This window comes from Pristiophorus japonicus, chromosome 7 (assembly GCF_044704955.1).
Source record: "Pristiophorus japonicus isolate sPriJap1 chromosome 7, sPriJap1.hap1, whole genome shotgun sequence".
In the NCBI taxonomy this organism is placed as follows: Eukaryota; Metazoa; Chordata; class Chondrichthyes; family Pristiophoridae; genus Pristiophorus; species Pristiophorus japonicus.
The window spans coordinates 242,352,813-242,377,814 of NC_091983.1; the positions used below are offsets into that span (position 1 = coordinate 242,352,813).

General features: G+C 45.8%; 1 protein-coding gene across 1 annotated transcript in view; it reads right to left on the reverse strand.

Annotated features, from left to right (window-relative positions):
* LOC139266712 (dynein axonemal heavy chain 8-like) overlaps positions 1-25,002 on the reverse strand; it is a 2,132,242-nt gene that overhangs the window by 627,038 nt on the left and 1,480,202 nt on the right. Inside the window, exon 45 of the mRNA XM_070884298.1 lies at positions 24,875-24,977. Coding sequence (XP_070740399.1) covers positions 24,875-24,977 — 103 coding nt within the window. The remainder of the gene's footprint in view (positions 1-24,874; positions 24,978-25,002) is intronic.

Genomic DNA, 25,002 nt, shown 5'->3' on the forward strand with positions numbered 1-25,002 from the left:
TGGTGTCCCGTATGGATTTGTGTTAGGGCCTCAACGATTCACAATATTTATTAATGACTCAGATGATGGCAAAGCTAATAATATATCCTAATTTGCCGATGACACAACGAAAGGCGGCATTGTAGGAAGTGTAGATGAAAACACACAATTACAAAGGGATAGAAAAATAGAAACATTGAAAATAGGTGCAGGAGTAGGCCATTCGGCCCTTCGGTCCTGCACCACCATTAAATAAGATCATGGCTGATCATTCCCTCAGTACCCCTTTCCTGCTTTCTCTCCATAATCCTTGATCCCCTTAGCCGTTAGGGCCATATCTAACTCCCTCTTGAATATATCCATTGAACTGACATCAACAACTCTCTGCGGCAGGGAATTCCACAGGTTAACAACTCTCTGAGTGAAGAAGTTTCTCCTCATTTCAGTCCCAAATGGCCTACCCCTTATCCTAAGGCTGTGTCCCCTGGTTCTGGACTTCCCCAGCAATGGGAACATTCTACCTGCATCTAACCTGTACCGTCCCGTCAGAATCTTATGTTTCTAAGAGATCCCCTCTCATCGTTCTAAAATCCAATGTATGAAGGCCCAGTTGATCCAGTCTCTCCTCATATGTCAGTCCAGCCATCCCGGGAATCAGTCTGGTGAACCTTCGCTGCACTCCCTCAATAGCAAGAATGTCCTTTCTCAGATTAGGAGACCAAAACTGAACACAATATTCCAGGTGCAGCCTCACCAAGGCCCTGTACAATTGCAGTAAGACTTCCCTGCTCCTGTACTCAAATCCGCTAGCTATGAAGGCCAACATACCAGTTGCCTTCTTCACTGCCTGCTGTACCTATATGCAAACTTTCAATGACTGATGAACCATGACACCCAGGTCTCATTGCACCTCCCCTTTTCTGAATCTGCTGCCATCCAGATAATATTCTGTCTTCACGTTTTTGCCCCCAAAGTGGATAACCTCACATTTATCCACATTATACTGCATCTGTCATGCATTTGCCCACTCACCTAACCTGCCCAAGTCATCCTGCAGTCTTCTAGCATCCCCCTCACAGCTCACACCGCCACCCAGTTCAGTGTCATCTGCAAACTTGGAGATATTACACTCAATTCCTTCATCCAAATCATTGATGTATATTGTAAAGAGCTGGGGTCCCAACACTGAGCCCTGCGGCACTCCACTAGTCACTGCCTGCCATTCTGAAAAGGACTCGTTTATCCCGACTCTCTGCTTCCTGTCTTCCTGTTCCCTATCCACATCGACCCCCAATACCATGAGCTTTGATTTTGCACACTAATTTCTTGTATGGGACCTTGTCAAAAGCCTTTTGAAAGTCCAAATATACCACATCCACTGGTTTTCCCTTGTCCACTCTGCTAGTTACATCCTCAAAAAATTCCAGAAGATTCGTCAAGTATGATTTCCCCTTCATAAATCCATGCTGACTCGGACCGATCCTGTCACTGCTTTCCAAATGTGCAGCTATTTCATCCTTAATGATTGATTCCAACATTTTCCCCACTACTGATGTCAGGCTAACCGGTCTATAATTACCTGTTTTCTCTCTCCCTCCCTTTTTAAAAAGTGGTGTTACATTAGCTACCCTCCAGTTCATAGGAACTGATCCAGAGTCAATAGACTGTTGGAAAATGATCACCAATGCATCCACTATTTCGAGGGCCACTTCCTTAAGTACTCTGGGATGCAGACTATCAGGCCCTGGGGTTTTATCGGCCTTCAATCCCATCAATTTCCCACCTAATAAGGATATCCTTCAGTTCCTCCTTCTCACTGGACCCTCGCTCCCCTAGTACTTCCGGAAGGTTATTTGTGTCTTCCTTTGTGAAGACAGAACCAAAGTATTTGTTCAATTGGTCTGCCATTTCTTTTGTTCCCCATTATAATTTCAGCTGAATCAGAGTGCAAGGGACCTACGTTTGTCTTCACTAATCTTTTTCTCTTCACATATCTATAGAAGCTTTTGCAGTCAGTTTTTATGTTCCCAGCAAGCTTCTTCTCGTACTCTATTTTCCCCCTCTTAATTAAACCCTTTGTCCTCCTCTGCTGAATTCTAAATTTCATCCAGTTCGCCGGTTTGTTGCTTTTTCTGGCCAATTTATATGTCTCTTCCTTGGATTTCCCTTGTTAGCCACGGTTGAGCCACCTTCCCCGTTTTATTTTTACTCCAGACAGGGATGTACAAGTGTTGAAGTTCATCCATGTGATCTTTAATTGTTTGCCATTGCCCCTCCACCGTCAACCCTTGAAGTATCATTTGCCAGTCTATTCTAGCCAATTCACACCTTAAACCATCGAAGTTACCTTTCCTTAAGTTCAGGACCCTAGTTTCTGAATTAACTGTGTCACTCTCCATCTTAATAAAGAATTCTACCCTGTTATGGTCACTCTTCCCCAAGGGACCTCGCACAACAAGATTGCTAATTAGTCCTTTCTCATTATACATCACCCAGTCTAGGATGGCCAGCCCTCTCATTGGTTCCTCGACATATTGGCCTAGAAAACCATCCCTAATACACACCAGGAAATCCTCCTCCACCGCATTGCTACCAGTTTGGTTAGCCCAATCAATGTGTAGATTAAAGTCACCCATGATAACTGCTGTACCTTTATTGCATGCATCCCTAATTTCTTCTTTGATGCTGTCCGCAACCTACTACTGTTTGGTGGTCTGTACACAAGTTCCACTAGCGTTTTCTGCCCCTTGGTATTCCGTAGCTCCACCCATCATCCAAGCTAATGTCCTTTCTTACTATTGCATTAATTTCCTCTTTAACAAGCAATGCTACCCCGCCTCCTCTTCCTTTCTGTCTATCCTTCCTAAATGTTGAATAGCCCTGGATGTTGAGTTCCCAGCCTTGGTCACCCTGGAGCCATGTCTCCTTGATGCCAATTACATCATACCCGTTAATTGCTATCTGCGCAGTTAATTCGTCCACCTTATTCCGAATACTCCTCGCACTGAGGCACAGAGCCTTCAGGATTGTCTTTCTAACACACTTTGCCCTTTTAGAATTTTGGTGTAATGTGGCCCTTTTTGATTTTTGCCTTAGGTTTCTCTGCCCTCCACTTTTACTTTTCTTCTTTCTATCTTTTGCTTCTGCCTCCATTCTACTTCCCTCTGTCTCCCTGCATAGGTTCCCATCCCCCTGCCATATTAGTTTAACTCCTCCCTAACAGCACTAGCAAACACCCACCCTAGGATATTGGTTCCGGTCCTGCCCAGGTGCAGACCGTCCGGTTTGTACTGGTCCCACCTCCCCCAGAACCGGTTCCAATGTCCCAAGAATTTGAATCCCTCCCTTCTGCACCACTCCTTAAGCCACATATTCATCTGAGCTATCCTGCGATTCCTACTCTAACTAGCACGTGGCACTGGTAGCACTGAGATTACTACTTTTGAGGTCCCACTTTTTAATTTAGCTCCTAGCTCCCTAAATTCGTCTTGTAGGACCTCATCCAGTTTTTTTACCTATATCGTTGGCACCTATATGCACCACGACAACTGGCTGTTCACCCTCCCTTTTCAGAATGCCCTGCACCCACTCCGAGACATCCTTGACCCTTGCACCAGGGAGGTAACATACCATCCTGGAGTCTCGGTTGCGGCTGCAGAAACGTCTATCTACTTCCCTTTACAATTGAATCCCCTATCACTATAGCTCTCCCACTCTTTTTCCTCCCTCCTGTGCAGCAGAGCCACCCATGGTGCCATGAACATGGCTGCTGCTGCCCTGCTCTGATACACTTCCTACAATGCCACCTATCGTTGTGTCATCGGCAAATTACGATATATGACTAGCTATGCCATCATCTAAGTCATTAATAAACATTGTGATATTAATAGACTAAAGTGAATGGGCAGAACTGTGGCAAATGGATTTCAATGTAAGCAAATGTCAGGTCATCCACTTTGGAGATAAAAAGTATAGAACAGGGTAGTTTCAAAATGGTGAAAACAGTGGATGTCCAAAGAGATTTGAGGCCCAGGTACATAGATCATTAAAATGTCATGAACAGGTACAGAAAATAATCAAAAAGGATATTGGAATGCTGGCCTTTATATCTAGAGGACTCAAATACAAGGGGGTAGAAGTTATGCTGCAGCTATACAAAGCCCTGGTTAGACCACACCTGGAGTATTGTGAGCAGATCTGGGCACCACACCTCAGGAAGGATATACTGGCCTCAGATGGAATGCAGCGTAGGTTTACCAGAATGATACCCGGACTCCAAGGGTTAAGTTACGAGGAGAGATTACACAAATTAGAGTTGAGTTCCCTAGAATTTAGAAGGTTAAGAAGTGATCTGATTGAAGTTTTCAGGATACAAGGGGAACTGACAGGATAGATAGAGAGATAATATTTCCGCTGGTTGGGGATTCTCGGACTAGAAGGCATAGTCTAAAAATTAGAGCCAGACCTTTCAGGAGGGAAATTAGGAAACACTTCCACACACAAAGGGTGGTAGATGTTTGGAATTCTCTTCCACAAACAGCAACTGATGCTAGATTAATTGTTAATTTTAAATCGGAGATTGATAGCTTTTCATTAACCAAATGTATTAAGGGATTATGGGCCAAAGGCAGGTATATGGAGTTAGGTCGTAGATCAGCCATGATTTCAATAAATGACAGAACAGGCTCGAGGGGTGAATGGCCTACTCCTGTCCCTATGTTCCTTTTTAAAGCTATTTGCCTCAACCACTCCCTGTGGTTGCGAATTTCACATTCTATCCACTCTGAGAAAATAAATGTCTCCTTATTTGACTATTGGATTAATGAGTAACTATATTGTATTGATAGTCCCTAGTTTTGGATTCCCCCACAAGTGAAAACATTATCTCCATAATTACTCGTTTCAACCCATTCATAATTTTAAAGACCTCTATCAGGTCTCTTTTCTAAAGAAAAAAGCCCCAGCCCGTTCAATCTTTCCCGATAGCTGTAATCTCTCAGTTCTGGTATGAGCCTTGTAAATCATCTTTGCACTTCCTCCAGAGCTTCTACATCCTTTTTATAGGAGAGACCAGTAAGGTCCTATACAAGTTTAATATAACTTCACTACTTTTAATGATGCTGTTTTTAATACAAAAGTAAAATACTGCGGATGCTGGAAGCTGAAATAAAAACAACAAGTGCTGCATTGATCTCCCCAATGTAGAGGAGACCACATCGTGAGCAGCAAATACAGTATATTACATTGAAAGAAGTACGTAAATCGCTGTTTCACCTGTAAGGAATGTTTGGGACCTAGGACAGTGGGCAGGGAGGAGCATCGAGTTCAACAATTTTCTGCCATCTCCATTTACACACTATCTAGACTAATCTTTTGTTTCTTAACTTATCCCATTACCATCTCCTTTTGCCTTTCACCATCATCCCTTTTGTCTCTTAATCTCTTCTGTCTTCCACCCTGTCACAGACCTTCCCTCTTGTTCTTTGCTCGCCTCCCCCCTTTCCCTGCCCCTGCATTTGCTTAAAATCCTGTTAAATCTCTAACTTTTTCCAGTTCTGATGAAGGTCATCGACCTGAAACGTTAACTCTGGTTCTCTCGCCACAGATGCTGCCTGACCTGCTGAATATTTCTAGCATTTTCTGTTTTTATGATGCTGCTTTTAATGATTTGTTCACCTATATCACGAGATCCCTTTGCTCTTCTACCCCATTCAGTTTCTTATTTTCAAAGGTGTAGGTGGTTCCTATTTTTCTACCAAAGTGCATCACCTCAGAGTTATCTATGTTAAGATTCATTTACCACTTTAACTGTGAAGTGTGCAATTTTTTTAATGTCTTCTTGTAATATTTTGCACTGTTTTCGGTGTTAGCTATACCCCCAGTTTTGTATCATCTGCAAATTTTGATATTGAGTTACTTATTCCTAAATCCAAATCATGAAGCAAATTACGAATAACAGTGATCCCAGCACTGATCCTTGTGGAGCACCGCTTTCTACCTTCCTCGAATCTGAATAACTACCTTTTACCCCTCATCTCTGTTTTCTATTTTTCAGTCAATTTGCTATCCATTCGGCAATTTGTGCCCTGACTCCACACAACCTATCCTTTGTTTTTAGCCTACCATGTTGTACCTTATCAGAGGCTTTCTGAAAATCCAAGTATATGCCATCTACTGCATTACTCTTGTCTAGTCTTTCCATTACCTCATCAAAGAATTCTATAAGGTTAGATAAGCATGAGTTAGCCCTTAGGAATCAATGCTGACTGTTTATTACTGTCTGTAGATGCTTTTCTATCACTTTGATACAAAGATGGGAAGAAAAGCAATATGGGAGGAAAAGCAATGTGTGAGGAGGATACAAAAAATCTGCCAAAGTACATAGACAGACGAAGTGAGTGGGCAAAAACTTGGCAGATCTTGGAAGGTGTGAGGTTATGCACTTTGGCAGAAAAAAAATCAAAGAGCAAGTTATTATTTAAATGTAGAAAAATTGCAAAGTGCTGTAATGCAGCGGGACCTGGGGGTACTTGTGCATTAAACACAAAAGGTTAGTATACAGGTACAGCAAGTGATCAGGAAGGCCAAGTGAATCTTGGCTTTTATTGCAAAGAGGATGGAGTATAAAAGCAGGGAAGTCCTGCAACAGTTATACAGGGTATTGGTGAGGCCATGCCTAGAATACTGCGTACAGTTTTGGTTTCCATATTTTCGAAAGGATATACTTGCTTTGGAGGCAGTTCAGAGAAGGTTCACTAGGTTGATTCCGGAGATGAGGGGGTTGACTTATGAGGAAAGGTTGAGTAGGTTGGGTCTCTACTCACTGGAATTCAGAAGAATGAGAGGTGATCTTATCAAAATGTATACGATTATGAGGGGGCTTGACAAGGTGGATGCAGAGAGGATGTTTCCACTGATGGGGGAGACTAGAACTGGGGGGCATAATCTTAGAATAAGGGGCCGCCCATTTAAAACTGAGATGAGGAAGAATTTCTTCTCTCAGAGGGTTGTAAATCTGTGGAATTCTCTGCCTCAGAGAGCTGTGGAAGCTGGGTCATTGAATAAATTGAAGACAAAGATCGACAGTTTCTTAACTGATAAGGGAATAAAGGGTTATGGGGAACGGGCAGGGAAGTGGACTTGAGTCCATGATCAGATCAGCCATGATCGTATTAAATGGCGGAGCAGGCTCGAGAGGCGGCATGGTCTATTCCTGCTCCTATTATTTATGTTCTTATGTTGTTTAAGTATAGATTCCAGTATCTTCCTACCACAGATGTTAAGCTAACTGATCTATTGTTTCTAGGTTTTATTCTAGCTCCCTTTTTGTATACAAGATCAACATTCACTGTCCACCAGTCCTGCCACTATCCCCTCTTCTATGGAACTTTTAAAATATAGCAGCGTGAGGAGGTGCGTCGCTGAGTCGGGAGCAGCGTCGAGGAGGTGCGTGGTGAGTCGTGAGTGCCGGGGTCGGCGAGAGGCCGATAAAGGCCCAACGCGGCGGCAGTCGGGAGCAGCGTCGGAGGTGCATGGAGAGGTGAGCCAGTGCAGCTACAGAGAGAAGGCAAAAAAGAAGTAGAAAGAAACAGAAGGGGGACGTCACAGCCAAGGGGGTAAGTGATACGCTGATGATTGGTGAGTAGTTTTTCTTTCTTCTCTTCTATATCAGTGAGTAAACTTTAGCATTGTTGTTGACAATTTAAGTGTATCTAAGGGTTAAGTCATGGCAGGAGAGCTTGGTCATGTGTTATGCTCCTCCTGTACCATGTGGGAACTCAGGGACACTTCCGGTGTCCCTGACGACTACGCATTGCGGAATTGGAGCTGAGGGTGGATTCACTCTGGAGCATTCACGATGCTGAGAATGACATGAATAGCACATTTGGTGAGTTGGTCTTACCGCAGGTGAAGGGTCCACAGCCAGCTAGGGAATGGAAGACCAGCAGGAAGAGCAGTGCAAGGAAGGTAGTGCAGGGGTCCCCTGCGGTCATCCCCCTGCAAAACAGATACACCGTTTTGAGTACTGTTGAGGGGGATGACTCATCAGGGGAGGGCAGCAGCAGCCAAGTTCATGGCACCGTGGCTGGCTCTGCTGCACAGGAGGGCAGGAAAAAGAGTGGGAGAGCGATAGTGATAGGGGATTCGATTGTAAGGGGAATAGATAGGCGTTTCTGCGGCCGCAACCCAGACTCCAGGATGGTATGTTGCCTCCCTGGTGCAAGGGTCAAGGATGTCTCGGAGCGGGTGCAGGACATTTTGAAAAGGGAGGGTGAACAGCCAGTTGTCGTCGTGCACATTGATACCAACGATATAGGTAAAAACAGGGATGAGGTCCTATGAGACCAATTTTTAAGGAGCTTGGAGCTAAATTAAAACGTAGGACCTCAAAAGTAGTAATCTCAGGATTGCTACCAGTGCCATGTGCTAGTCAGAGTAGGAATCACAGGATAACTCAGATGAATAGGTGGCTTAAGCAGTGGTACAGCAGGGAGGGATTCAAATTCCTGGGGCATTGGAACCGGTTCTGGGGGAGGTGGGACCAGTACAAACCGGACGGTCTGCACCGAGGCAGGACCGGAACCAATGTCCTAGGGGGAGTGTTTGCTAGTGCTGTTGGGGAGGAGTTAAACTAATATGGCAGGGGGATGGGAACCAATGCAGGGAGACAGAGGGAAACAAAAAGGAGACAAAAGCAAAAGACAGAAAGGAGATGAGTAAAAGTGGAGGGCAGAGAAACCAAAGGCAAAAAACAAAATGGGCCACTGAATGTAAAGGGGCTGCAGGAGGGGTCAAAACTAAAAATCATGGTTTAAAAACTAGTATTAAAACACTCTACCTTAACGCACGGAGCATTCGAAATAAAGTAAATGAGTTGACAGCACAAATCATTACAAATGGGTATGATTTGGTGGCCATTACAGAAATGTGGTTGCGGGGTGGCCAAGACTGGGAATTAAACATCCAGGGGTATCTGACGATTCGGAAAGATAGACAAGAAGGGAAAGGAGGTGGGATAGCTCTGTTAATAAAGGATGATATCAGGGCAGTTGTGAGAGACGATATTGGCTCTAATGAACAAAATGTTGAATCATTGTGGGTAGAGATTAGAGATAGTAAGGGGAAAAAGTCACTGGTGGGCGTAGTTTATAGGCCCCCAAATAATAACTTCACGGTGGGGCGGGCAATAATCAAGGGAATAATGGAGGCATGTGAAAAAGGAACGGCAGTTATCATGGGGGATTTTAACCTACATATCGATTGGTCAAATCAAATCACACGGGGTAGCCTGGTGGAGGAATTCATAGAATGCATACGGGATTGTTTCTTAGAACAGTATGTTACAGAACCTACAAGGGAGCAAGCTATCTTAGATCTGGTCCTGTGTAATGAGACAGGAAAAATGAACGACTTCTTTGTAAAAGATCCTCTTGGAATGAGTGATCACAGTATGGTTGAATTTGTAATACAGATTGAGGGTGAGGAAGTAGTATCTCAAACGAGCGTACTATGCTTAAACAAAGGGGACTACAGTGGGATGAGGGCAGAATTGGCTAAAGTAGACTGGAAACACAGACTAAACGGTGGCACAATTGAGGAACAGTGGAGGACTTTTAAGGAGCTCTTTCATAGTGCTCAACAAAAATATATTCCAGTGAAAAAGAAGGGCGGTAAGAGAAGGGATAACCAGCCGTGGATAACCAAGGAAATAAAGGAGAGTATCAAATTAAAAACCAATGCGTATAAGGTGGCGAAGGTTAGTGGGAAAATAGAAGATTGGGAAAATTTTAAACGACGGCAAAGAATGACTAAGAAAGCGATAAAGAAAGGAAAGATAGATTACGAAAGTAAACTTGCGCAAAACATAAAAACGGATAGTAAAAGCTTTTACAGATATATAAAACGGAAAAGAGTGACTAAAGTTAATGTTGGTCCCTCAGAAGATGAGAAGGGGGATTTAATAATGGGAAATGTGGAAATGGCTGAGACCTTAAACAATTATTTTGCTTTGGTCTTCACAGTGGAAGACACAGAAACCATGCCAGAAATTGCTGGTCACAGGAATGTGGAAAGGGAGGACCTTGAGACAATCACTATCACTAGGCGGGTAGTGCTGGACAGGCTAATGGGACTCAAGGTAGACAAGTCCCCTGGTCCTGATAAAATGCATCCCAGGGTATTAAAAGAGATGGTAGAAGTTATAGCAGATGCATTCGTTATAATCTGTGGAATTCTCTGCCCAAGGAAGCAGTTGAGGCTAGCTCATTGAATGTATTCAAGTCACAGATAGATAGATTTTTAACCAATAAGGGAATTAAGGGTTATGGGGAGCGGGCGGGTTAGTGGAGCTGAGTCCATGGCCAGATCAGCCATGATCTTGTTGATGATGGAGCAGACTCGAGGGGCTAGATGGCCTACTCCTGTTCCTAATTCTTATGTTCTTATGTTCTTATGTTCTTATGTTCTTATAAACTAATGCCTCTACTCTCTCCTCTCTAGTTTCCTTGAGAAAGCGTGGGGTGTATACTATCTGGACCTGGGGTCTTATACTCTTTTTGTTTTGTTACTTTGTAAATTATTTTCTCCCTTTCTATCCCAACAGTATTAATATTCTTTTAAACTCATCCTCTCGTGGTGTTTATTTCATTGTCTTCTTTCATTAAAACCTGAGGCAATTCAATATTTCTGCCATTTCTCAATCATTACCTGTGAGTTTATTTTGCACATCCTTTAGTGGCTCTAACCCTAATTTACTTTACTTTTGTTATTTATGTGTCTATATGTGTCTATAGAACACTTTATTATTTCTTTTTATATTCCTTGATTATTTGATTTTGAAATTTCTCTTTGCTTTCCTGATTTTTTTAACTTCTCTCCTAAGCTCTTTGTATGTCTTTTTGTTCCAATGCAATTTTCTCTTTAGTTCTTTATTCATCCACAGTGCTCTGTAATTAGCTTTGCTTGTTTTTGTCATTTCTCTTGAACTCTTATTGATTATTCTTTTCAAGATTTCCTGCAGTTTTTCCAATTTTTTTGTTTTTCAAAATTTTCTCCCAATTTACCTTCCTTAGTTCCACTCTCATCTCCTCATAAGTTGCTCATAATTTGCTCTTTTCCTATTCATAACCTTAGTTTTTGCCCTGCTTATGTCACCCTTGATCATAACCTTGCATATTACTAAGTTGTGATCACCACTACTAAAATGCTGTCCTACTCTTCTGTGCTGCTTCATTACCCATTACAAGATGCAGCAGTGATTCCTTTCTTGTTGGACTTCTTACATACTGAGTGAGAAAAGAATCCTCTATATACTGTTAAAACTTGATTAATTTTTTCCTTTCACTGCTTCTTCCTCCCTTATTTGGGGGTAGTTGAAATCTCTGCATGGTTATTATTCTACCCCTGCTACTCACCTTTATTCCTCCACTATTTAGTGTCTAAAGTATACCCCTCTTAGGGTGATGGATTCCTTCTTATCTTTTAACTCAATGCATATGGATTCAATATCTGTCTTACTGCTAGTTAGTTATATCCTTTTTTCTATCTTTAACTAATACAGCTACTCCACCTCTCCATCTTCCTTCCCTTTCCTTCCTAAATGTGTTACATCCTGCAATATTTAGCTGCCAATCCTGTTCTCTATGTAGCCATGTTTCAGTCATCCCTACTATATCTGGATCCTTTCTGCAAATTATTGTCTCCAGATCATCCATTTTGTTTTGAATACTACGTACATTGCTATACAAACACTTTGAATTGTTTTTATTTATTATTCCTTTCTCTTTGTTTTTACTTGATTTGGAACTATTTGTTTTCTTGTGCACATTAAACCATTTTCATTTTGGTCACTTTCATGTGCACTGTCCTTTCAAAGCAAGTTCTGAGTTTGCCTTCTCATTATGTCCTTGATGTGGAAGTTGATTCAATGATTGTAAGGTGACAAAGTGGACGATTCAAAAACAATGGAGTAAAGTTTGCAGGACTGTTAGTGCAAGGGGGTTTAGTCACAGAAGAGCGAAAGGAGAAAGGTGTCTACATGAAACACTATGAATGCATCCCTTGACTCTTAGGCTGCAAGATGTTTTTTCACACCATCCATCGTCTCTTCGAGTGTTCTCTTCACCATTCTGTTCCTCATCGGATTATGGATCCTGCAGCCTTCTTCCTTCTGCGCCTCAAGTCCTCTCTGTTAAGCAATTTTATGGAGGACGAAGCATACCACAATGATTCTAGAAACTCTGGCTAGCCAATATTGCAGGAAGCCTTCTGACCTATCAAGGCAGCTGAACTTTAATTTGAGCATCCCAATGGTCTGCTCTCTGATGCACCTTGTGCTGATGTGGCTGCTGTTGTGAGGTAGTGAGGTTTCGAAAAGGTGTCGTCAGCCATGGTAGAAGCAGATATCCTTTGTCTCCCAGCAGCCATTCTCTAAGATTGCTGTCAGTTTGGGGTGGGGTGGGGTGGGGTGGAGGGAGAGAAGGGGGTTATAGAATTGCCTTAAAATGAAGGCATCATGACAACTCCCTGGATAATGGGCACAACCTGGAAGGCCCGGCTGCAGATTGCAACATTTCAGCATGGGTGGCAGCAGTCTGGGCTGTCTGGATGACAGGCAGTGGCAAGGAGAAGCTGCAGTGGTGGGAGAAAAAATGCTGTCATCCTGAGAGAGGACAGCAGGTTCCTGCTCCACTGACCCACTGCTACTCCCCCAGGACAGCACCTCAGCATCCCCAGCAATCTATTGGAGCACAGTTTGCTGGCCTGCAGCGACACGATGAAGGCCTCGGTCGACATTGGTAGACCCAGCTACGATGGCAGCAGTCAGAGATTGCGTGGCATCTGCATGAGAGCAATCTGAGATTGGATGCCACCAAGCATAGACTGCATTACAGCACTAAGACTGTGCTGTAATGGAAGCTACCAGATCACCCATCACCCATCAGGTTTGGGTCGCAACGGTCTCTCTGGGAGTCTACCATCTTTTGCAAGCTGGAAATGATGGGCTCCAAGGTGTGTGCAGAGCCTTGTGCAATTTTGGAGGCCAACTCTTTCATACTTCTCATCATTGCTGAGAGGTTCTCGGGCAGGTTTGCCATTGCACCGATCATCTCCGTGTGCATGCACATCACCCTTCTTCTAAACGCTTCCCCATCGAGGTCCTCACCTGAGTTTTGTGCAGCAGAGCTCGTGCACGAACTCGCCCTCAGGGGAACTGGCTACACTTTCCCCTGGCCTTTCTGCAGCCCATTCGTCTCCAGTGCCTCACTCTGCAGATCCCGCTACTATACTAGCCTCTAAAGAACGCGTAGTACCAGTATCTGAGCTGGTGCCTGCGGGTGTGACATGCAGTGATGTTCCTCTTCTCCTGCATCACTTTCTACGGTGAATTCAGGGACAGGCTGCTCAGGTGTTTTCTCATTATCTGAAAGTATAAAGACACAAGAGTCGGGTTAAGGTGAGGAGAGGGGGTGCGGTGTAGGAAGGGAGAAATGCAAGCATACAGCATGATTTGCTGGGATGAGGGGGAAGTGGAATGTGAGAAGAAGGAGTAGGGATGAACAAACTGTTGTTGTCCCCAAGGTGGTCAACATCTCTGGTGCCCACGACACCCACCACCTGGCACCCAATAATCTATAGCACTCTCTTCTCCAGCGCAGACAGTGGTTGGGTTTTAGCTTGTCCTCTGCTTGTGCGCATCTGCTCCTTTCTGTTGTGAGCCACTTTGGCCTGTAGAGAAAGGAAAGTGTGTGAGTGCATGTGAAGCAACATGTTTGGGTGATGTGCCTGCCATAGTTGAATAGCTGTCATTGTTGCAAGGTGTAAGATGTGGGTGTGAGTGTTGGTATGTAGAGATTGTTGGTGGTGCTTTGGACAGTGTGTAAAGATTGTGGTTCAGATGGTTATATGTAGCATTTTTTGAAGCATTCACTCACCCTGACCACCTGATTGAGGTTGTTAAATTTCTTCCTGCACTGTTTCTGAGTCCTGGGGACGTGCTGCGCTAACTCCCTCTACATGGTACAGAAGACTTGTAGAGAGAGCCTCCTGTCACTTGTCAGCTAGAGCACCACCCTCCGTCTCTCTACAGCGAATACCAACGCCTCCAATGCTTCATTGGAGAATCTGCGGGCTTGCTCCCTTGGGCGTGGATCTGCCATGAGCACACCTGGTTCAGTCCTCCAGCTCCTTTTCCTTTCCCTTGCTCTGCCTCTGCCTCTGCCTCTGCCTTTGCTTGCTCAGGCAGCTGCACAGCCAGCAATGCTGAGGTGCTGCCACATCAATGGACCTTCCCTTCAAGTAGAGAAAAAAGCCTGTGGTAATCATGACTTGTGATTAGACTGCACCCTATATTGGTCCACCGTTTGAGTGTAACGTCAATGAGCTTGGGTTTTAAGACTTGAATTAGGACTCCAATCATTTTATTGAGCAGTGAGCACAAATTTTGCATGCAGTCTAAACTTTTTGCGCCTGGTGCTAATTCTCCAACTTTTCTACTGACACCGCCCATTCCTTGGCTATAACGAATTTCTAGCCTAGTCATAGAAAGTTACTGTTATATATGTAAACTTGTATTTACTCTGTACAGCCACCAGAGGGCTCATCCACTGGAGTCCCAATAAATCCCATAATCCCTTGGGAACACAGGTATTTAAGGAGGCCTCACAGTTTGGAGAGGTACTCTTAAGACCTGCAAATAAAAGACTAAGGTCACACGTTACTTTGAGCTCACAGTGTTCAGTTTGACTCTTTCTCCATACTTAACAACTGGCGATGAGATACAGAAGATGCAGAGACCAGTGGGCATCCTGGAGAAATCCTCGGAGGGAGATGATTGGGAAACCTTTGTGGAGTGTCTCGACCAATACTTTGTGGCCAACGAGCTAGATGGGGAAGAGAACGCTGCCAAATGAAGGGCGATCCTCCTCACCATCTGTGGTGCACCAAATTATGGCCTCATGAAGAATCTGCTCACTCCAGCGAAACCCACAGAGAAATCGTATGATGATTTGTGCACACTGATCCGAAAGCATTTGAACCCGAAGGAGCGCGTTCTGATGGCGAGGTACTGGTTTTACACCCACAAAAGGTCTGAAAGTCAGGAAGTGGCGGGTTATGTCGCCGAGCTAAGACACCTTGCAGGACATTGCGAATTTGAAAGACATTTGGAGCACATGCTCAGAGACTTTTTTGTACTTGCATTGGCCACGAACCCATACTGCGCAAGCATTTGACTGAAGAGACCCCAACCTTGATTAAGACCCTAGTGATAGCTCAGGCGTTCATTGCCACCAGTGACAATACCACGCGAATCTCTCAGCACACAAGTGCTGCTACAAGTACTGTGAACAAAGTGATGTTGTTTTCGGATCCTAACGTATAGGGCAGGTCACACATGCCTGCAGCTGCACGGCCGCAGATGTCTCAGAGTCCACCATCAAGGGTGATGAATGCAAGACCATTAACACCTTGTTGCAGCTGCGGGGGGTGATCATCGTTTCCATTCATGCCAATTCAAAGGGTACGTTTGCAAGGGCTGCGGAACAATGGGACACCTCCAACGTATGTTCAGACGAGCTGCAAACCCTGCTAAACCTGCAAGCCACCATGTTGCAGAGGAGGACAGATCCACGGAGCATCACGATGAACCAGAGCCTCAGACCGAAGAGGCAGAGGTACACGGGGTGCAGACATTCACCACGAATTGTCCCCCGATAATGCTGAATGTTGAATTAAATGGACTTCAGGTGTCAATGGAGCTGGACACGAGCACGAGCCAGTCCATCATGGGCAAAAAGACTTTCGAAAGATTGTGGTGCAACAAGGCCTCAAGGCCAGACTTAACTCCAGTTCACACGAAACTAAGAACTTACATAAAAGAACTGATTCCCGTAATCGGCAGTACTACCGTAAAGGTCTCCGACGATGGAGCGGTGCACAAGCTACCACTCTTTTTTACCAAGATTGTCCATCTTTATTTCAGGTTTGTCTTTTTCCTATGTGTCTTTGTTTTACTCCCTCTAACATTTCTAAAACATTAGAATTTTAAGAGCTTATTCATTTCCTTGCTCGCTGTCTGTGAGAATTCTGCATTTTGATTGGCAGCTTTGACAGCCTGTTGCCATCACAGTAGTCACCAAGAGATCCCCATTAACTTCTGTTGATTTGAATTGAAGATCGCTAAACCTGACACAGGGATCCTTGTGCGAAGTGTACTTCGGGGCCAGCAGCAAACACCTTTACTTGGCTGCTAACTGCAAATTCCGGGCCAATATGATCTGGAATCACTGCCTGAAAGGGTTGAATAGAAACATTCAAAAGGGAATTGGATAACTACTTGAAAAGGGAAAAAATGTAGGGCTATGCAGAAAGAGTAGGGTAGTGGGACTAAATGCACAGCTCTTAGAAAGAACAAAACAGGCACAATGAGCTGAATATTCTTTTTCTGTGCTGTACGATTCCATGATTCTAACTTGTTATGGTGCAATTAAAAAAAAATTTATTCACTGGATGTGGGCATCATTGGCAAGGCTAGCATTTATTGCCCATCTCGACTTGCCCTCGAGAAGGTGGTATTGAGCCATCTTCTTGAGTCGCTGCAGTCCATGTGGTATACTTCTTTGCTGCTTTTTTTGGTACAACTGAGTGTCTGAGTGGTGGAGGGAGTGAATGTTTAAGGTGGTGGATGGGGTGCGAATCAAGCAGGTTGTTTTGTCTTGGATGGTGTCAATCTTCTTGAGTGTTGTTGGAGCTGCACTCATACGAGCAAGTCTTCTCTTCCTTTCTTAGGCAATCTCTCGGAGTCGAGGATGACTTGTTTCCACGCTAAAAATGAGTTCTTAGGTGACTGAAGAGTGCAATGCAGGGCAGTCTCTGTCACAGGTGGGGAAAACACTGTTTGGAGGAATGGGAGGTTGGGGTGCCTGGGTTGAAGTGCACTCCTTCCAGTGTTGACACTTGGCTTCAGCTTCTTCTTGGCGAAGATACTCAAGGTGTTCAGCGCCTTCCCAGATGCTTTTCTTCCACTTTGGACGGTCTTGGGCCAGGGATTCCCAGGTGTCGATGGGGATAACTTAGAAACACAGAAACATAGAAAATAGGTGCAGGGATAGGCCATTCGGCCCTTCGAGCCTGCACCGCCATTCAATAAGATCATGGCTGATCATTCCCTCAGTACCCCTTTTCTGCTTTCTCTCCATACCCCTTGATCCCTTTAGCCGTAAGGGCCATATCTAACACCCTCTTGAATATATCCAATGAACTGGCATCAACAACTCTCTGCGGTAGGGAATTCCACAGGTTAACAACTCTCTGAATGAAGAAGTTTCTCCTCATCTCAATCCTAAATGGCCTATCTCTTATCCTAAGACTATGTCCCCTGGTTCTGGACATCCCCAACATCGGGAACATTCTTCCCGCATCTAACCTGTCCAGTCCCGTCAGAATCTTATACGTTTCTAAGAGATCCCCTCTCATTCTGCTAAACTCCAGTGAATAAAGGCCCATTTGATCCAGTCTCTCCTCATATGACAGTCCGGCCATCCCTGGAATCAGTCTGGTGAACCTTTGCTGCACTCCCTCATTAGCAAGAACGTCCTTCCTCAGATTAGGAGACCAAAACTGAACACAATATTCCAGGTGAGGCCTCACTAAGGCCCTGTACAGCTGCAGTAAGACCTCCCTACTCCTATACTCAAATTCCCTAGCTATGAAGGCCAACATACCATTTGCCTTCTTCACCGCCTGCTGTACCTGCATGGCCACTTTCAGTGACTGATGAACCATGACACCCAGGTCTCGTTGCACCTCCCCTTTTCCTAATCTGCCGCCATTCATATAATATTCTGCCTTTGTGTTTTTGCCCCCAAAATGGATAACCTCACATTTATATACATTATACTGCTTCTGCATTGCATTTTCCCACTCACCTAACCTGTCCAAGTCACCCTGCAGCCTCTTAGCATCCTCCTCACAGCTCACACCGACACCCAGTTTAGTGTCATCCGCAAACTTGGAGATATTACACTCAATTCCTTCATCTAAATCGTTAATATATATTGTAAGAGCTGGGATCCCAGCACTGATCCTTGCGGCGCTCCACTAGTCACTGCCTGCCATTCTGAAAAGGACCTGTTTATCCCGACTCTCTTCTGCCTGTCTGCCAACCAGTTCTCTATCCACATCAGTACATTACCCCCAATACCATGCGCTTTGATTTTGCACACCAATCTCTTGTACGGGACCTTGTCAAAAGCCTTTTGAAAGTCCAAATACCCCACATCCACTTATTCTCCCTTGTCCACTCTGCTAGTTACATCCTCAAAAAATTCCAGAAGATTCGTCAAGCATGATTTCCCTTTCATAAATCCATGCTGATTTGGTCTGATCCTGTCACTGCTTTCCAAATACGCTGCTATTTCATCCTTAATGATTGATTCCAACATTTTCCCCATTACTGATGTCAGGCTATAATTACCCGTTTTCTCTCTCCCTCCTTTTTTAAAAAGCGGTGTTACATTAGCTACTCTCCAGTCCATAGAAACTTATCCAGAGTCGAAAGACTGTTGGAAAATGATCACCAATGCATCCACTATTTCTAGGGCCACTTCCTTAAGTACTCTAGGATGCAGACTATCAGGCCCCAGGAATTTATTGGCCTTCAATCCCATCAATTTCCCTAACACAGTTTCCCGCCTAATAAGAATATCCTTCAGTTCCTCCTTCTCACTAGACCCACTGTCCCCTAGTACATTCGGAAGGTTATTGGTGTCTTCCTTCATGAAGACAGATTTGAAGTATTTGTTCATTTCTTGGTTCCCCATTATAAATTCACCTTAATCCGACTGCAAGGGACCTATGTTTGTCTTCACTAAGCTTTTTCTCTTCACATATTTATAGAAGCTTTTGCAGTTGCACTTTTTCAAGGACGATTTGAGGGTGTCCTTGAAGCGTTTCCTTTGCCCACCATGTCGGAGCTCTGAGTAGACGCTTGTTTTGAGAATTTCATGTTAGGCATGCGGACAATGTGGCCCATCCAGCGGAGCTGATCAACCGTGGTCAATGCTTTGATGCTGCGGATGTTGGCCTGAGCGAGAACACTGACATTGGTGCGCCTATCCTGTCAATGAATTTGCAGGATCTTGCGGATGCAACGTTGGTGGTACTTCTCCAGTGTTTTGAGATACCTGCTGTACATAGTCCATATCTCTGAGCCATTTGGAGGGCAGTATCACTACTGCTCCGTAGACCATGAGCTTGGTGCTGGGTTTGAGGTCCTGGTCTTCAAACACTCCCTTCCTCAGAGGACCGAAGGCTGCACTGGCACACTGAAGGCAGTGTTGGACCTCGTCGTCGACGTCTGCCCTTGTTGACAATAGGTTCCCGAGCTACGGAAAATGTTCCTCTTCATGGATTTTGATAATCGGGGAGCAGTGCTGCACAGTGGGGGCAGGTTGGTAGAGGACCTTTGTCTTGTGGATGTTTAGTGTAAGGCCCATGCTGTCGTACACCTCGGTGAAGGTGTTGACGATGGCTTGGAGTTTGGCCTCTGAATGTGAGCAGATACAAGCGTCATCCGCGTACTGTAGTCCGATGACGGAGGATGGGACGACCTTGGATCTGGCCTGGAGGCGGCGAAGGTTGAACAAATTTCCGTTTGTCCTGTAATTTAGCTCCATTTCAGCGGGGAGCTTGCTGAGGGTGCGATGGAGCATTGCTTGACCCTGGTCCGAACATGGAAGGGATCTGTGGTTGGTCAGGATCATGGCTTGCATGTCATCGTGGAGCAGGAGGAGGATGGTGACAAACTTTTGAGGGCAGCCGAATCTGAGGAGGACGCTCCATAATCCCTCATGGTTGACAGTGTCGAAGGCTTTTGTGAGATCAAAGAAAGCAAAGGGTTGGTGCTGTTCCCTGCATTTCTTTTATATCTGCCGTGCGGTAAAGATCATGGCCATTGTGCCCCTTAGTGGGTGGAATCCACATTGCGACTCTGGGAGGATTATTGCGATGACTTTCATGGTGGTCGGCACATTACCATCACCACCAAGCTGAGGGACCTCAGGTCCATGGTGTGGCACCACACTGGAAGGTCCCACGCAGCCCATGTTGGACCTAGCCTTGAATGCAACACTGAGTTGTTGGGTGGCATCGAACTGAAACTGCATGAGAGCAGCCAGAGTCTCAAATCCACGAGAGGTGGCAGCAATTTGACACTCCATGGCAGCAGTAAGATGCTCTGTGGCACGTTGCCCAGAGAGCATAAAAGCATTCTGAACTTCCAGGGCCGCGGCCATCCCCTCCAATCCAGCACCGATGCACTCGTTCCCTCACGCCTGTGCTGAATGGCAGCTGCCACATCACTTGAAGGTTGCAGCACTTCAGCTGGATCTGCACGATCACTCTAGGAGTCCACCATCGCCTGCGCACTGGCAATGATGCGTTCCATGGTGTGCGTAGAGCTGTCAACTATGAGGGAGTGGACTCCTCACTACTTCCGAAAGCCTCTTTGGCACCCTTGTCAGTGCCCCCAACATCTTGGAATGCATGGCTTCCACCATTCTTTTGTAAGCCGCTACATCGATGGCATCATCTGAGTCCTCGTCGGCAGAAGTCCGGTGTGGACTCGCCCCCTGGAGAGGTGGCACCTGAGGCTGCCTAGCCCCGTCACCATGCTGCAGCCCGCTAAGCCCCGGTGCAACACGCAGTGCAGACCGCTGTATGACCTCATCTATATCACACTGCGTATCTCACCGCGTATCACACCCAGTATCTAAGCTGGCACGTGTGAGTGGAAACAATGACGCGTTGGTACCATCAGTGTCCTCCTCTTCCTCTTCCACCTCAGTGGCATCCCCAAACGATAGAGTGCTGTGTATGCTCTCAGCAGGGCTTGAACCCTCAATTTCCTCACTGCTGCGACTTGACGTTTCAAGCCTAATATGGAGAAGGGTGTGATGCAGGTCTCCAGCTGGTCTGTGATGTCTCTCATCACTGGCGACTGTGTTGGGTGTGCTGCCACTCGGTCTGTCATGGGAGTGTAAATGGGAGAAGGGCTGCCATGAGGCGGAGGTGGGGGATTTACGCACTGTGCCTACAAATAGCAGACTTCCAGAAGGAAAGGCACAGTAGGCACTGGTATATTCAGGTAGAGAGCGCATTCAAAGACAGCCTCACTTACCCATGCTGCCCACATCGGCGCCGCCAATACCGCAGCCCACAGCGGCTTCTCATCTGCAAGCATAAATGGGAGAAGGGCAGCCGTGATGGGGAGGTGCGGGATGAAGGCATAGAGGATGCAACTAGCAGACTTCCATGAAGAAAAAGAACAGTAGGCGCTGGCGCATTTAAGGAGAAAGCACATTAAAGGAGGGCCTTCACTTACCCACATTGGTGGCAGCACTACCCTTGCCCACAGGGAAGGCACCATGTCCATCGATGAGTGGACATGGTGTCTTCCTCCAAAGGAGTGAGGATTTGCGTGTCTGCCTCGCCACCACCAGTCTTCCTTTGCTCGGCTCTATTGTGAGCCAGTTTGGCCTGCAAAAGAAAGAATGGTTGGTGAGTACCACTGTGATGACGCATCAGAAATGAATGCACAAGTGTTTGTCCCTGACATGCAGTTGTAAGTGTGAGATGAAAGGGAGCCTCCATTGCGAGAACACACACATATATGTACAGAGGCGTGAACAATGAAATGCTGCTTGAGTGACTAAACAGTGAGGATGGGAAATAAGAGACTGTTGAAGGAGCGTCTTGCAGATGCAAGGTCAGCAGTTGGTTGAAGATGTACTCACTTTCAGAAGATGGATGATATCGTAGAATTGCTTCCTGCACTGCATGGGAGTCCTCTGATGAATGGAGGTGCCCGAGACCTCCTCTGCTATCTTCCTCCATGCATTAGTCAAGACCTCCCGAGTCGGTCCCCCCACGTCGGGATGCATAAGGGTCTCCAGCTCTGCATCGATGAAGCGGCTTGCCCTCCTTGCCCCTTTAACACCAGCCATCCTCAAAGTAAACTCCTTCCTTCCTCAGGGCCTAGCTGCAAACCATGACCTTTAAGAAGGCCAGGGAGCAGCTGGCTCGTTCGATCCACATTAGCAGCATGCTGAACTTCTCCACGCTCATCCCGCTTCAATTAACATAGAAACATAGAAACATAGAAACAATGAAACATAGAAACATAGAAAATAGGTGCAGGAGCATGCCATTCGGCCCTTCGAGCCTGCACCACCATTCAATATGATCATGGCTGATCATGCAATATACTCACACCGCTGAAAAGTGCAGTTTGGAGGCGCTCGTTAGCGCAGGAACCCATTTTAAAAACTTTTTTGGCTGAATATCGATCGGGGGTGATGATGGCCCCAAAAATTCAAGAGATGCGCCAACCTTCTTGCACAAGTGAGTTTCGGCCTGTGAATGTCATTCAGGTCTTGCTGCATTCGGGCACGGATTGCTTCATTATCTGAGGAGTTGCGAATGGAACTGAACACAGTGCAATCATCAGCAAACATCTCCACCTTATGATGGAGGGAAGATCATTAATGAAGTAGCTGAAGATGGTTGTGCCTGGGACACTGCCCTGAGGAACTCCTGCAGCGAGGTCCTGTGGCTGAGATGATTGTCCTTCAAAAACCACAACCATCTTCCTTTGTGCTCGGTATGACTCCAGCCTGTTTTCCCCCTGATTCCCATTGACTCCAATTTTACTACAGCTTCTTGATGCCACACTTGGCCAAATGTTGCCTTACTGTCAAGGGCAGTCACTCTCACCTTACCTCTGGAATTCAACAATTTTGTCCAGAGAAAAGTGGCAAATTAGGAATTGGGACTGCAGATTATACTTTCTACCTACTAAGTTTTATATTTCTATGTCTGAACTTTTCCTTGGCAATCACAAAAGAGCTTCAAAGAATACAGACAATAATTAATATATCAATTTATGTTGTTTCCAGGGGGCTGAAATTTCCCCCCACTTTAAGGCGGTAATGGGGCGGTAAGATCTTTTCGACCGGGAGCAAGCAGATGGCTGATCCCCGGGATGAGGGGCGGCGGAAATGGTTTTCGCCCCGTCCGTGTTCCTGCCCCGTCAGGCACATGCCGACCCCTTTCTACCCCGCGAGGGTAATTGACCCGTGGGAACAGAGCCGACGCCGCTCGGTGTCCCCAATAGCTTTTCGCGGCAGGAAGCTGTCAGTGGCTGGGCGGCACTTCCACCCTTAAAGGGGAGGGAGCTCTGCCGTGGCCGGCATGGTGGCCACGGGTTTGGCTGAGCCGCCAACAAGCAGGCCGGCACACCCTCTTGGGTACTGGACCGTTGGCCCGGCCGAAGCTCTTCCTGGTGGCCCAGTGGGCGCCGCTAAAGTGGCTGCAGAGCTCGCAGCGACCCTCCCCTTTAAGTGAAGGGGAGGGACATTGTGACGTATCGGCTTGATGTGTCTGCATCGCGCTGACTTCATAAGCGCCATGCTGACATGCTCAGCACGGCGCTTATGACACCGCCTGCCTTCCGCCCTGCTCCAAAAGCAATTCCGCCCCCAATCACAGCCACTATGAACTCCATTATGAACACAGCCACTCCCACACAAGAGATTAATGTGCAAAGTTAAAACACATGGGATTGGGGGTAGTGTGCTGACGTGGATTGAGAACTGGTTGTCAGACAGGAAGCAAAGAGTAGGAGTAAATGGGTACTTTTCAGAATGGCAGGCAGTGACTAGTGGGGTACCGCAAGGTTCTGTGCTGGGGCCCCAGCTGTTTACACTGTACATTAATGATTTAGACGAGGGGATTAAATGTAGTATCTCCAAATTTGCGGATGACACTAAGTTAGGTGGCAGTGTGAGCTGCGAGGAGGATGCTATGAGGCTGCAGAGCGACTTGGATAGGTTAGGTGAGTGGGCAAATGAATGGCAGATGAAGTATAATGTGGATAAATGTGAGGTTATCCACTTTGGTGGTAAAAACAGAGAGACAGACTATTATCTGAATGGTGACAGATTAGGAAAAGGGGAGGTGCAACGAGACCTGGGTGTCATGGTACATCAGTCATTGAAGGTTGGCATGCAGGTACAGCAGGCGGTTAAGAAAGCAAATGGCATGTTGGCCTTCATAGCGAGGGGATTTGAGTACAGGGGCAGGGAGGTGTTGCTACAGTTGTACAGGGCCTTGGTGAGGCCACACCTGGAGTATTGTGTACAGTTTTGGTCTCCTAACTTGAGGAAGGACATTCTTGCTATTGAGGGAGTGCAGCGAAGATTCACCAGACTGATTCCTGGGATGGTGGGATTAACCTATCAAGAAAGACTGGATCAACTGGGCTTGTATTCACTGGAGTTCAGAAGAATGAGAGGGGACCTCATAGAAACGTTTAAAATTCTGATGGGTTTAGACAGGTTAGATGCAGGAAGAATGTTCCCAATGTTGGGGAAGTCCAGAACCAGGGGTCACAGTCTAAGGATAAGGGGTAAGACATTTAGGACCGAGATGAGGAGAAACTTCTTCACCCAGAGAGTGGTGAACCTGTGGAATTCTCTACCATAGAAAGTTGTTGAGGCCAACTCACTAAATATATTCAAAAAGGAGTTAGATGTAGTCCTTACTCCTAGGGGGATCAAGGGGTATGGCGAGAAAGCAGGAATGGGGTATTGAAGTTGCATGTTCAGCCATGAACTCATTGAATGGCGGTGCAGGCTAGAAGGGCTGAATGGCCTACTCCTGCACCTATTTTCTATGTTTCTATGTTGCTATGAATTATACAAGCAAAAGAGGGCAATTTCCCTCTATTCCCCGCTCCATGGATTCAGGCAGAGAATATTCCGGTTGAGGCAGAGTGTAATTTTGCCCCCTAGTTTTTAAGACTGCTGAACACGTTATAAGAACTACTTAAACAAACCTGGATGGTATGCGAATCACTGGCTTGTCCAAGGATTTCAAGTAAAGCTGGATCAGAGACAAAGAAGAATCTAGGAAATAGCAACCTCTTCTTTTCCAAATATCTGCCAAAATATTAACATTAAAATG